The following is a 14,654-nucleotide window of genomic DNA, read 5'->3' on the forward strand; positions in this document are numbered from 1 at the left end:
CTTTGAAGAGAAGCCAATAGCAGATAAAGAAAACGAAGTGTTGACAAAATGTTTATTCCAAACAGTGAAAACGCTGATTAAAAAAAAAAAAAAAAAGACTTTGTCCATATTTGGAGTTTTGATTCTGTTGACATTTCATCACTGGCAGACCTGTTATTATCATCAGAGGAAGGCGGGTGTTGGACCATGCATTTGTCAGGTTCTCTGGGAAGCCATGGCTGCTGCTAATCAGTGGACACAGCAGAGACCAATTGGATAAGTGTTGGTTGGCTTTAATTATCCAATGAAAAAAAGCTACAAACAAAGATGCTTTCTCTTGTAATTTCACGACTGAAGTTTTCGGAGTAAAATGAAATAGGTCCACACTTTAATGAAACATTGTGTCTTTGCTCTTTCTGCAGGTATTCCCAGCAATCACGGACCAGTGCGTAAGTTGATCACGCTTTTTAAATTGGCATGCTGATGAATGGTTTCCTCCCTCAGTGATGACTAACTCCTGTTTGACTGATGGTGTTGCTGTGAGAAATTGTGCCTGACATTACCATTATCGTTCATCGGTATGTTTTACACAGTGTGTGAAAAAAATGAATCCTAACAAATAATTAATGTAGAATTACATCTTAAAATCCAGTTTTTATGAATGGAAGTGAACCAGTGCATCGTGTGAAAAAACCTTTCTCCAGTGCATTTTTAATAGTGACAATTGTTCCTAGAATATTCTTGAGACAAGACCAAATGTCTATCCAGCTTTGAGAAACAAATTACAACTATAAAGAATTATACCAAATTTTTCAAGTTTTAGCCAATTATGACAATTCATATATACTTCACATTCCTGCTAACAGTTTTACAAGCCATGTGGTACTGTTTCATATTTTTGGAAATGTTATTGACGTCCGTTTCTAGGAAATAAATAGAAACCATAAGCTGATTTCCATCATTTCCATACAGTATTAAAATCAAGGGGCAGGTAATTTAATATGATTGAACTATGAAAATTCTATGTTGTATTACACACCACACGCAGGTCTTAAGAGGCTTTTTGATTTTCATATTGTAAAGTAATGAATGCAGAGGTGGGAAACCTTCCAACCATCCATTATCTTAGGGGAGAAAAAACTGTGCAGCATGGTTTGCAAAATGGCCAGCAGTTACTTTGAGTATTGATGTACATGAACTAAAACTTCCTAAAACACTAGCATGGTTTAAGGTTAAATGACTTGCTAGTTCATAACGTACATCATGTTCATAAGTCCTTTATGTTTGGGCCAGTGTATCAGCAGGCACTCCTGAGAATGATTTCTCCCTTCCACACTAGAATATTTGCTCTAAGCGCACAGACAGATATTTGCCCTAAGCCAGAGGAAAAAAAGAAAAAAAATCTTTTATGAAGATGTGGTTCCCACCATGCATCCCCACGCATGCTGATGCCTGAAGGTGACTTCTCATATGGGATAACAAAAGCAGCTACTACATGTACATGTCTCTGCCTTTGTCTTGTGGAAAAATCACTTATTTAAGCTGCATGCACACTATTCTACATTAACCCATTCAGTGCTCCAAACACTGTCCGAATGTTTTCAATAATTCTGAGGCAAATCAGCTCAGATAACAAACCGATTATTGTAAAGAAAAAACAACACAAAAAAAAACAAGCATCTATGCATGCTGTCCCTGTGCTTTAACAACATAACAGCATGAATTATATGACTACTCAGTGTAATATATAACCTTTCCCATTTTTACACAGATCGAGCAAATGCCTCATCTCTTGGTGTTGCAAATCGTAACCAAGGTAGGCTTATAGGCTTTGTAACTTCAGCATGACATTAACAACACAAAGAAAGAATTGATTGCTTATTGATTGGCAGTTTGGGGGTGTGGGGGTGGGGGTGGGGGTGGGGGGTGTAATGTAGAATATTCAAATTGGCCTATGCGGTAGGTTGTTTTCCCAAAGCCCAGATGCTTTCATCCTGCATGCACACAAACACACGCTGGTCCTTACAAGGTAGCTCTTTTGTTGTGAGAACACTGTAGGGAACGGACCACATGCCTCGTGATCACTGAGTCCACAGCCTCCTAACCTCTTTGATCATGCCCTCTTTTTAATTACCCAGAATGCTCTCTGGGGGTACACCCTTTCTGCCATGTTCACAAGGAAAAAAGGAAAGAGGAGAAGGAGAGGGAAGGAGAGAAGAGGCTCCAGGGGGGGGTTATGTAGATTGATCTCCAGCTATCTCCAGCTAATCCTCAGGCCCAGATATCCTGTGTAGTGAGTGTTAAGTCGCAAAAAATAGGACTTTCAGGGTTTTCCACGATCAAGGGAAGGCGTTTCCCTCTCTTTCCCGGACACATAAAGCTGGAGACGGGATGCATCGATGAAAATAATCCAATGTTTGCTGCAGTCAGAGGTGAAAAGAAACCAGGTACTGATCAATCTAACCTATACCAGTCGTCTTTGGAGGAAAAATGCAACAGAGAAAAGGAAAATATGAAACAGAGAAAAGTAGCTCTGGAAGCAGATAATGTTTGGAGTGTTTGCAAATTAATTTTCTGTCTATCAACCACAACTAATCAACTCTTTGTTTCCACTTTAGTACCATGGCTGAATAACAATCTTTGAAAATCTCAACCTGGACACGGTCTCATTGTAAATATGACTGCTGGTAAATGCAAACAAAACCACCTTGTGACACCTCTTGATTTGTGACAGTGGAGAAAAAAGTAATCAGTTGCCTCTGGCAGTAACATGTAAAATTTAAGTAAACCTGTGTGCACACCAATAACGATAAATTGAAAGTATATTGAAATTATCTTAAAAACTAGCAGTTTAAAAGAAAAGTGAGATATTTTGTGAAATACCTTTTTAGCAGAAACTCCAGGAAGTTATTGTGCCCTGCCAAAAACACACAACACATACAACCCAGTAAAACCGCAACTTGTTTTCGTATTTGTTCATATACAGATTGAACCATCAAGCTTCAGCGTGTTGATTAGTAATCTTAATTGGTGTTGGAACTCTGGAGAGGCACACTAAACAGTTTCCGTTTTTCAAGTCGTTGTGCTAAGCTAACATTAATTTAACATTTAATCTTCCAATTCTGAGTTGACGAGCAGTTCGGAACACAGGGGTTGTTCGTGAATAAAAAGAAAAATCCTACACTTTCCATCTTTAGATGCAAACATATTCCCTGCCACTGTCAAGTGCTACTATGCAGCTGACAATTTATACTGAACTTCAGAGCTTCGAGTCATGACTAATGATGAAGCCTTCATGTTAATATGATAACAGGAGGCATTGCTGAATGCAGGTTTCAGTTTACCCTGACATCATGGCAAAAGGTATTGATCCAATGTAATTGAAGCAACACTATTCTGTCTCAGAGCATATAATTAGCAGATCCTGTATCTGAAAACTGTCTCCATTTATACTTAATTGCACTGGTGAATCTATAGTTATAAAGGCCCTTTAAAAATATGAAATAAATCACTATAAACATGATTTTTTTTTCCCTGTTTGTAATTAAATGAAGGTACTGCTGTCACTGTATGGTCTTTCCTGTAAAAAGTATTAAATTCTAAAAGATACTTTGTGACTGCAAAACAAATGAGTGATTTAGGTAATATGAGATCTGTAAATATGAACAGACATATTTAAAAAAAATTGGACATTCGATAGGCTCTTTTATCCACCTCATAAAATCCAGATCTTCCACAAAAAGGAGAGACAGGAGCTATAGTACAGGACATCGATTTGTGACTTTCAGCTTGTTATCACGCTGGGATTTTCTGTATCTCAGAGACTTCTGTTGCAGAGTATCTGAGGACATCAAGAGACATCAGAGTATGTGAGGACATCCTCTCATCTGAGATGAGAGGATTAGAGAACTGCCTGAGTATGTTTAGGACATAAACAGACTGTTAGATCCTCTACAAAAGTCACAATAGAAGGAGCAGTATATCCAATATTCCAGAAACATGAAACTGACACAATAATTGTTGTGGTACAGTATTTCAAGACAAAATTAAGTTTTTAAAAAACAAAGGTTAAAAAAAAACAATTGCATCACACTTCAAGTCACACAAGCAGCAGTGAAATTTAATTCAGTTCTTTGTCTTCACTGTCTATCACTGTTATACTGTTGCTGTGGTGAATTTTCTCCATGTTGCTTCGTGCAACACCAAGGCCCAGGGATGGATCTGTCATAACAGTTATACTGCTAAATGTCACACATCTGACAGAGGTGTGAGGTGCACATATGTTTCAGAGAGAGTAAGCTACTGCTTAGCCAGGACTCGAATTGCTGTGTTCTCACATGCAGCCAGCACAATTTCTACAGTCTTTGATGTCCTACAGGGGCAAGGTTGTTGACATCCCAATATAAGATGAAGTTGTGTGTGGAAAATCATTCAAAATATGATGATATGCATGATCTTGTATTTTGTTATTATATATTACTAAAGGGACATCCCACCGACAAGCTTAGTTCAGTGTACTATTCAGCCTGCAAAACAGTTGTATAATGTTTTCTGTGTCTCTGCAGGGACCTCTTCCAAAGTCTGGAATAATAACCCCTAATGATGTCATCAAGGTCATTTATATTTTTAGCAGAAAGCCTTTGTTACAAACTGGAGACATCGATTTAAAAAAAAAAACATGGGTATTTTTCACAAGGAGTGTCAAACAAAATACACTAATAGCATTATTTGCATTATGGGAAATGTAGTATCCAGCGTTTTGGTGGCTTGACCTATATTTAGCACCAAATGTAAGGATACTTCAGGCTCTGTAGTTTTAATTTTGATGATTAGTTTTCAGATCCATCCATGGTAAGTCCTCAATCAATTTTATGGAAGTGCAATACTAAATTATCAGACAGTCTTTATGACTCCATAAACTGTATATCTGATAATAATGAAATTTTATATTTTACCGTTGTAATTAGATGAAAAGGTATACATTTAAATTAGCTATGCTGATAATTGCAAGTATTTGAAGTATAAATGCATAATATTATAGAGCATACATCACAAAGTTTTACAGACATGTTCACTTCATCCATAAAAGATAGCAATTAACGATACCAATTGATAAACTTTTTATTATGTCTCACATGCCCAATCCCTATGTGAGAGTTTTTCTGAGTGACAGAGAATAATTGATTTATTTTACACTGTATTTTGCCATGGCAGCAGACTGTGTGGCTCCACTAAGACACCCCAGGCTTAAGCCTCTGCATAAGCAAACTAATTGGGCTACAGATGCTTTTAGAAAGACAGTGGTCCTGAGGGTCTGCTGGAGGACACAGATTATCCCTCAGCCACAGGCACAAATTTAATGCGTAGACTAGACAATGGAGACTCAGTTGATCCCATGGAAATGATTACCAAAACACACAGCGCAGGTGTTTTCCATTAGCTGTAAAATAAGAAAAACCTGATTTTTTTGGGGTGTAGCCAGGAGGCCATTAATGTTTGAACCCACTGAGGACAGAGCAGCAGTGATTCAAGAGTCTGTTTACATGAACAAAAAGTTTCAGTACAGACACTTTTCCACTGGTAAAGTGGACATTTTGTTGGGTATGAGACAGCTGAGACATTTCAGCTGGGCTTAAGTGGGGTCCAAAAGTCAGAGACCCCTTTGTTTATTTGTCAGCAGGATTATGCAAAAAGTACTTAGCCGATTTGCACCAAATTTGATGGCGGGATGGGGCATGGGCCAGGGATGAATCCATCAAATTCTGGGACAGATCTGGATAATTTGTTGTGAATTAAAAAAAAATTTCTATGAAGTCTGGTGTGTTGTTTGACAAAGAAGGTCTGTGCTGGCTGAGTACTCTTCTAGTTAAATCGTGCAATCACCGTTTTTTTAGGGAGCAGCAGAAACAAGCTTAAGAAGATTAAGAGGAGGAGCTATTTGTAAGTTTTGCTTTTGCTACATGGCCAACATTAGCATCAACAGCTGTTTACTTACAGGTCTAGTTGAAACGTTGTAAGTTCAGCATCAAACTTCATTCCTTTACTCTCCAAGCAGTGGAAAACAACCCTCTTGTTTTGCATCAATTTCTATCACTTCTTTTCTTGTACTGATGTCAATATGCTAACCATCTAGCCCCGGCCCAGTTGGTGTGTCTTGTCACTTTCCGATACCGAGTCAATGTAGTGTCTTGTCTGCTCTGAAGAACTTGCCTTGCCCACTGCCCATTGGGCGTATTATAACCTCTTATCTTGTAAACGCTGAAACTCTTGCCAAGATGAGTAAGGAAACAGCTGTTACTGCTAACGCTGGCTATGTAGCAGTAGCAAAACTTTAAAATAGTTCCTTTAAGCTGATATGGTAAACAGTTGTTTATTTACACATCCAACAGTTATGGAGCAACATTAGCATTTATTTGTAGTCGTGTGTCTGGCCACCTGGCAAAGTGCAACGTTCCCTCTCCTTCTAGCTTGTTTTTAGTCTCTAATATCTCCTGAGCAGCCGAATGCTGCACTGCATTCACCAGCTAGTTGCTAATTTTGTCTGTCTCCTGTTTGGTGCTGAGCAGGTAGTGTAAAGTGGGTTTTTAAAGTTTTCCTGCTGCTGCCTCCTGCTGTTGCTGAAAATAACACCATGAGACCGTCAAAAGTGAAACAAACAGTCACAAAACTAAAGCGAAGAGCTGAAAGATGCGATAATGCTCCATAGTGCTGAGGGTAGTTGTAGAGGTTCACTTCATAATCCATTTTATGATGAAAATATTATTATTTATTATATAAAATATTCATTTTAAGTATTACATTCTTACTGTACATCAAAAACATGTACACAAAATGTTGTGCTTTTCTGCAAACCCTCAAAATATCAGTACAGTACAGTGATCATGGCAGGGAGGGAATGATAGGAGTTGACTTTTTCAGTAACGGCTGATACCAGCTTCTTAAACATCCAATAATAATAGTCATTCTAATCCAACCCCTTTTACATCTGCAATACTGCCTCTCATTATGAAAATTACCAAAAATCTGTTCCTTATGCTCAAATACATCTGCACCATAATTATTTTTCTTGTTTGGTATTGATTTGCCCTTTAAAGGAAAAAGGATGTAAACAAACAGCTTATTCATGATATAATTTGCATATCAGAGTCTGTTGTGTGAGTGTCTGTGTGCGTTTGTGTGTGTGTGTGTGTGTGTGGTGTGTGTGTGTGTGTGTGTGTGTGTGTGTGTGTGTGTGTGTGTTTCAGCTAAATATAAACATCACAATATCATATTCCCTGCATCGATTCAAGGAAGTTTCGTGGCAGAAAATTTTTAATCTATCTTAAACATCAGTGGTAAATGTCAGGTTTCGATGTCAGTCTCTGAATCAAAGAGAAGTGGCTTCTTGCCAGTCTCATTATTTTGCACCAGTGTTCAACAATCATACAGGGAGAAATCTATCATGCCACACAGCCACAGCCACAGCTGCATTTTAAGTGAGGAGTTTGAATGATTGTGATATTTTATCTATATTTTAAGTACTATCATTATTGATCTTTCCATAAACACATAAGAATAGTTGAACACAACAAAGCTATCACACCAAATCTTCTCAGGCTGGTCAAAAAGTAAAGAGGCGTGGAAAGCGGATCCACCAAAAGAGTTAATTACAGTACGAAACTAAATTATTGAAAATCCCAAAATGATGATAGAAAACCCTGGTGGAATTTCCATTTAAAGCTTCAGTGGTGTCTGTGTGAAGTGGGTGGGAATATTATGAAGTTAAATGTAATACCAACGCGTTTTTAATCAGTTTTGGCAGCAGCGATGATTATTTGTTGAGTTTATTCTGATGCATGAGCCACATTACTGAAAACCAAGAATGTGATTACTATTTATGCAGGGAGAGATATCCAATTACACTGAAATCTCTTGGCAAATATTACCTCTTCCAGGATTTCACCTCTGCCAGCAGAGAGGCTTCCTGGGATAATTGAGTCGTGAGTTTTTGTCTGGAAATGTGAATATTAGCTTATGTAGTCTTAATCAGTCTATATCAAAACAAAGAAATGTTCAGTGGACACCAGAACAATGCAGTCCTGGATATTACATCCATTTCTTCTGACAGAGTTCTATTGTTTGTCATAATGTTAACCGCAGAGAAGAAAATAACAGCAGTTGTTGAATTACCTGGAAATGCTTATTTGAATATCAAAGCGTCGGTGTGGTGGAGCCAGGTATCCGTCCCATGTCTTCTCCTCTTTCTGTTCTTTGAGTGTCATTGTGCCAGAGGGAAACAGCATTTTATTCTACTGTCCTGCACTGAGGGGCTGTTTCATAATACTCTGGCATCCTTTGATTCACTAATCATTAATTTCACCTCATCACTGCCATGGTTTGTTTGCTCTTTTGTTTTGCCAGGATTATTTGCTCTGAAGTCCCTTCAGTGCTCCTAAAAATATCCATAAATCCATAAAATGTCTGTCTGTTTTCTTTTGTCATAAACAATCATTCATGGAAAGGGTTTTCACGGGCTGCGAGCTGCATGTTGGTATTCATACAGTATGTGTCCCGGTTATTTGTCTCCTCTTCCTCTCTGCACTTGTTCGCAAAAGTCCTTGGCTTCACCCTCCCTAATGTGTCAGCTGTGCTCTAAGGACACAGAGCGATGCAGACAGGACAAGAAGAGGCAGCTTGTGCCCTGTGAACCTGCCCGTTGATGTTCTCTGCCGCCCTATCACTGAGTGATCTATTAATCACCCCCTCCTGTCTCCCCTGCCCTCTTTGCTTTGTCTCTGCAGCTCGAGTGTGTGACAACGCGATGCAACGCTGTCAGAACGGTGGCACGTGCCACCACCATCAGCGGTGCCATTGTTCCCCTGGCTTCACGGGCGTCCTGTGCGAGAGAGCTCGCTGCCAGGGCCCCGGGGAGTGTGATGACCAATTGTCTGGACGGGCCTCCTTCCATCATCCCCCCATCGGCTGCCAGCTCGCCCTCACCCTCGTAGTGCTCCCGCTGCTGATTGTTTCCCTTTGCTGAGAGACCTGAACAGCCTCCCATCCTCAACCAAACCCTTAGACCACACATGATGAGACTGAATTCTCAACCTTAAGGACATGAAGGACAAAGGGCATGGATAATTTGCTCAGTATACAATATAAGCAACTCTTTTGTATATCCAAGGCCACAGTGGTGGGTGACAGAGTTACGAACAGGTTGTGCACTGATCTGTTATACTGAATGATAGAGGGATTTGTGAAAGGCTTGGTGAAGTCACTGCTGTCCTATAATGTCACAGAGGAAACGGTTGGAGCCCTCACTTTGTGATTATGTCATTGGCTGATACTTCATAAAAGGCAGACTGGAGACTCAGATAGAGCTACCCCACACTCTGAGAGCAAACTGTACAAAACTAGACACATGATTTCTAAGTTATCATCTGAAGTTATGAAAAAATAATAATGTGGACGGGGACATCTTAGAACATCTTGCCTCACTGCCTCCTTCCTTACTTGTTACCTTCTTCTTGTTCTTCTTCTCTCCTCTCCTCTCTCCCCTTCCCTCACTCGTCCCTTCCCCCGGTCCTCACTGTCTCCTTCCTGTGCTTTGGTGACTCTGGTGATTTTCCTTTGCTGAAGGGTGTCTGTTGTTTTGCCAAATGCTGCACATGTATTATTATCAAGCCCTTTGACAAGTACCAATCTAGTACTTTTTTTTTCTTTCTCAGAGGCTTTGTAGTCATGCTTGAGCTCACCTGTACGGGAAAAAAAAGTTGTAACATACTGTAACTGTATTTAATTTTTGTATAAAAACAGATATTTTCATGACTACGCAAAACAAAAAGATGTATTACTTGTTTTCTATTGCTGCCGACCTGTCCTAGATGTGGACTATGAGTGCGTAAGGAGTTTGGTTGTATTATTTCTTTGCTTGTGTGGCACATGGTTCTCTTCATTTGAGAGCTGCTGTCAAAACTATGTTTACATACACACCTACACAATACACTTCCACCAAAGGGAAAAAGAAAAACATGTCTTTGTCTTGTTGTTGAAAAGTAGAAATTTTATTAAGTAGTTACATGACATTTGAGACAACATGTGAAACAGTGTATTGTTTGTAGATAGGTATAAGCCAATGACAATAGCTGAATGTCATTTCAAAAGATTTATGAAAGCTATCAATGCCAATCTTTGACCAACTCACTGAAGCAACAGTTGCTGGTAACAATATATCAGTCAACAAATAACTTCCTGGTGCAATGACTAAGGTTGTTTGTTTTTTTTTTTCTAATGTGCTGTAACACCATCCTTCTTGTGCTCATGAAACGTGGGAGAAACCAGAAGAATCTCAAGCCAAAATCCCATCAGCTTTATGTAAATTTAACAAGAAGAAGACTTGGAAAAAAAGGAGATTGCGCGGCTGTCGCAGAGGTTGTCCAGCTCAAATCTGTAATCAGATCTAATCCCTGAATCAAATGGGAAGAGGGGAAGGTTTTCTGAGCTGGTACGGTTGAAAGCCTGCATCCTGCTGCGGGAGCCTCAGCGAAGCGACACATTCGGGAAATGAGCTTTAATTCATGGAGGGTCAATGAATAGAAATGAAGTCGCATCCCACTGGGTGACATATTGAGCACTGAGACCAATTTCATTTGAGAGATTAATTTTCCTCCCGAGGTTGTCATGAAACACCTAATTGTGTTAGAGTCTACTGTAAGTGCCTCTCATTAAACGACACTGTCAATGAAAAAAGTAGCGAATGGCTTTTTTGAGAGAGACGATTGCCTTGCAAAGCAACTTTTGGAAACTGAGAGGAGGTATTTGAAACGGGTTAATACACTGTGCATGATAATTGGACAGGAATGGATGTTAGTTATTCAGAAAATAATACATTTTTGGAAGAAAAAAACAAAAGCTCATGGTCAACATAAATCTGCTGGAGAAAACACAAAAACACAAATATGGTTGTCAATTAATTTCAATTAGAAAATAAATCAACAACATCACTAAATCCTTGAAAACTTCCATTCATTAAGCTTCTCCACCAAATGGTAATTGTCTAATGAAACTTAGCGATCATAACTGGGTACAGCAGCACTGTCAAGCTATGGATTTCACGTTGAAGTTGTGTTTATGAATCAAAAACCAAAAGCACTGAACAAGTCTGAGGAATTCAGTGTCCATCTAATTCGCTTATTATAACTAAGCATTACTTTCAAAGCCAAGGAACATTTCGTACTTAAGCTCAGTTCACAATAACACATTCACTGTAGAATTTCCACTCGCTACTGAGTAAACCCAGTCCGGGATGCTATCACAGTTTAGGGCAACGTTTAGTGGCTCTCGATTGTGTGGGGGGAAGTCTATGCGCCAGCAACCCACAATAGTTAGGTTCACCAAAAACAGACCATAGTCATTCTTCTGTCTTGTAATGTGTAGAGTGAAACATACTGTTTAAAAATACCACCAATAAAGCTTGTGACCTCTGTCTTGCTTGTCCGAGTACATAGCTAATAAGTATAAAAGCAAATCAGCTAAACCGGGTTAGGCTAGCGCTACACTGCAATACTGTTTCTTTATTTTCATGTTTCATTTTCATCTTTTGGCATATTATAATGTAACCATCAATATAATATAATATTAATATGTATTATATATTCATATATTATATATTTCAAGTGTATATTTGAGACTCTTCTGCTAGGTCCTTGACAGAAGAAAAGTCAGCCAGAAACAGCGCTTTTGATCAGCTAATGTATCTAACCTTAGCTTAAATAGCTTGCTAGCTAAGCTGTTTTTTCAGTTTTTATTACAGTTTGTACCACCGTCTGTGATTTAATAGTTTTGTTCAAGGTTGAGCTTTCTCTGAACTTGCTCTGCAGAATGTGAAGTGGCACACTTGAGACTGTTTGTGGTGACAGTTGGACTAAAACAAATTTTAGAGCAGAGTTTTAGGGCCCTTGTGTGTGTGTGTGTGTGTGTGTGTGTGTGTGTGTGTGTGTGTGTGCGCACATGCGTGCGCGTGCATGTAAAGACAATTACCTTTACGACATGTTAGTGCAATAAAACTGGAATTTTATGACACTTGCTCCTGGCTTTGGGCTGTATTTAGCCATCAGCAAAAAAAAAGTTTTAAGGTTAAATCCAAGTCTTTTGCACTTAAATGCAGATTATGGCACAAGGGGCTGATGAACAACTCGATGGAGACCATTGCTCTGCCTCAAGAGCAGGTGCAACACACAGCCAACATTGACATTCTTAGCAACGGAGGGAAAATGAGCACCATAATTCCTCTACATGGCCTGCTAACAGTGGGAATATGAGCATGGTAATAAACTTGCCTTTTATTGACACCAGAATAAGAGACAGAAAAAGCAAAGCTAGCAACTATATACACATTGGTATTGAACACTTGCATGAATGCATTTTCCAATATATAAATAGCTAAAAACTACTGATATTTAAACTTAAACATGGCAGCAGTGGAACATTTTATGAAAACGACTCTTTTTTGGGGTTTTTTTGTTTATTTTTATTCAGTGCACAAAGACCTGAGGATTTTGTTCTCTAGTTATGTTCCCTGCTGTTCTGTGTTGCAGCAACTCCTTGTCCTTCCCCCTTTCACTTCTAAGACTCAGGAGGGGGTATTAGGAGGACATTTTTAGACATGAGCAGTCCTTGTGTTCTGCCACAGTCAGCACTGGTGGCACCAACAGAAAGTTACATAAGACAAGGGGTATTCAGTATCTGGGAAAGAAGTGGCTCAGCAACATGACTGGAGCACTCAGCTTATTAGAAATCCAATATCCATATTCAGCTCATCAATAGACACTCTTTGAAATGCCCAGCGGTAGAACTCAAAGCACAACTCTGTGGTGTTCAGGGACAGAAAGCTAAACTTTTCTGTCAGTCAGTGTTGTGAGTAATACTACAGCAGTGCATATATGATGAGCGTTGCTATATAGAATCCCCAGGCTTCGCTTTTTTTTCCTTTTTTTTTTTTTTTTACCATTTGAATATCAATAATTCTTATGCCAAAAATGAGAATATGAAGGTTCACATTTCTTCCCCTGGCTGTTTTCAAATCAAAGGTTATAAAGAAAATACATATACCTTCTATTTAAATCATGAATTTCATGGATGTTTTGAACAATGATTTACAGCTAAGGATCTAAAGTTGGAGGTTGCAGGTCCTTATACTTTTCACATGTACAATTTAGCTATAAGTTTTCTGGCTCAACTGTCACTGTGTAAGAGAAAAAACTAAAGAAATAAAACTACAAGTGTGGCTCCATATGGAGAGTTGCAGTTTGCAAAAAGACCTTTTCCTTTGAGCAGCAGCAGTATTCTCAGAGTGAAAGCTGCCTGGTGCTTGACAGTGGAAGTTATTTTATTTATTTATTTGCGTGTCAGTTTGGTGTTTTTGTTTGTTTGTTTGTTTGTTCAGAAAGTTTCCTTGCAAGAGATATCCACCATTTGAAGACAAAGTTACACCTAGTCCTTGCTGCACCGAGTTAAAACTAATTTCTGTTAAGTCAGTTAGAAAACAATGGGACAGATTTTTAAATGTTGAATTGAATTTAATCATCATCTTATTCCAAATACAGCATCAACACTATTTTTCAACAAAAAGATCAAATTAAAATTTACAAGGACATGAAGAGAAATATTGGCATCACTGCTGCTTTTGAGAGAGAAGCAAGAATTGTGATTCACTTTTTTAAAATAGATGTGTATTCAATAAGAGTTCTTTGGACCAGTAAAAAAAGAGGTTGACAACATATAAGAAGAACACATGCGTCTAAAAGTGCACCTCATGTGCTTTTATGTGTATTTATGTAGCAACACATCAGGAATGGCACTTATGGAGGGGTGGGAGCAGCACGCCATCTGTGGCTTTATCAAACTCCTATTCACATCCCTGACATCGCAAGGACAGCTGGTGGGTGGTTCGCTGGCTTGGCGCACATAGCCAGAGTACACTAGAATCAATAGACAGAACAAAGAGGAAGTTAAGCTGCCTCTGCTGGAACATGATGGAAATACCTTTGTCCCTGCTGCTCTTTCAGAGTTCTTGGAACTGACTTAACAGGAAGCAAACTTTCCACTCTGCCCTAAGCCATTAGCTGAAGAAACATGAAAAAGGCTCCTATTGAAATCACAATCACAAGGCACAAGTCACCTATGCCATCTGTGACTATCCTTATACTGCTGAGGACTCCCACTGTAAACTTTTGTGGGATACGATGGAGTCTAGGCGAGTGTCAGTTATTGGGCGAAAAAAAACGGAATTAAAAATATACATTCAAAATTCAGAGGCAGCTTTAAGCAGGACAGTTTAGATTCTGGCACTAAACGAAAGCTCTAAAAAAAAAAAAAAAAAAAAAAAATCTGCTTTCTTGTCACGACCACAAACCAATCTGATGTCCTCTCATTTCAATACAATCTAGGGCAGCAATCGGCTCTTCGGCTACAGATGGTAATCCTATTCAGTGTCACACACGATCACAGCTCTTGTCTATTTTTTCTCAATGCCAAATCCAGCACTTCTGGCCTTCAGTGCCACACCTAAATTGCAAATCAGCCCCGGCTGGGATTGGCACTGCAAGCCCCCGACACCCTGTTGGAGAAATTATTTATGTATCAAACCGACGCCGTCCATAAATAAAAGATACCATTCACAGTCTGTTCCAGAGTTC

The 14,654-nt window shown here is 39.0% G+C and overlaps 1 protein-coding gene across 3 annotated transcripts in view; it reads left to right on the forward strand.

Annotated features, from left to right (window-relative positions):
* LOC130179482 (netrin-G1-like) overlaps window positions 1-11,605 on the forward strand; it is a 63,384-nt gene extending 51,779 nt beyond the window's left edge. For 2 of the 3 annotated variants that reach the window (XM_056392488.1, XM_056392487.1), the window contains exons 5-7: window positions 402-428; window positions 1,751-1,795; window positions 8,760-11,605. In XM_056392488.1, the coding sequence (XP_056248463.1) occupies window positions 402-428; window positions 1,751-1,795; window positions 8,760-8,998 (311 nt within the window). In that variant the 3' untranslated portion in view covers window positions 8,999-11,605. The remainder of the gene's footprint in view (window positions 1-401; window positions 429-1,750; window positions 1,796-8,759) is intronic. The other variant, XM_056392489.1, reaches the window with a different exon arrangement.
* The last annotated feature ends 3,049 nt before the right edge of the window (window positions 11,606-14,654 follow it).

Source organism: Seriola aureovittata, chromosome 12 (genome assembly GCF_021018895.1).
Source record: "Seriola aureovittata isolate HTS-2021-v1 ecotype China chromosome 12, ASM2101889v1, whole genome shotgun sequence".
NCBI classification, from domain to species: domain Eukaryota; kingdom Metazoa; phylum Chordata; class Actinopteri; order Carangiformes; family Carangidae; genus Seriola; species Seriola aureovittata.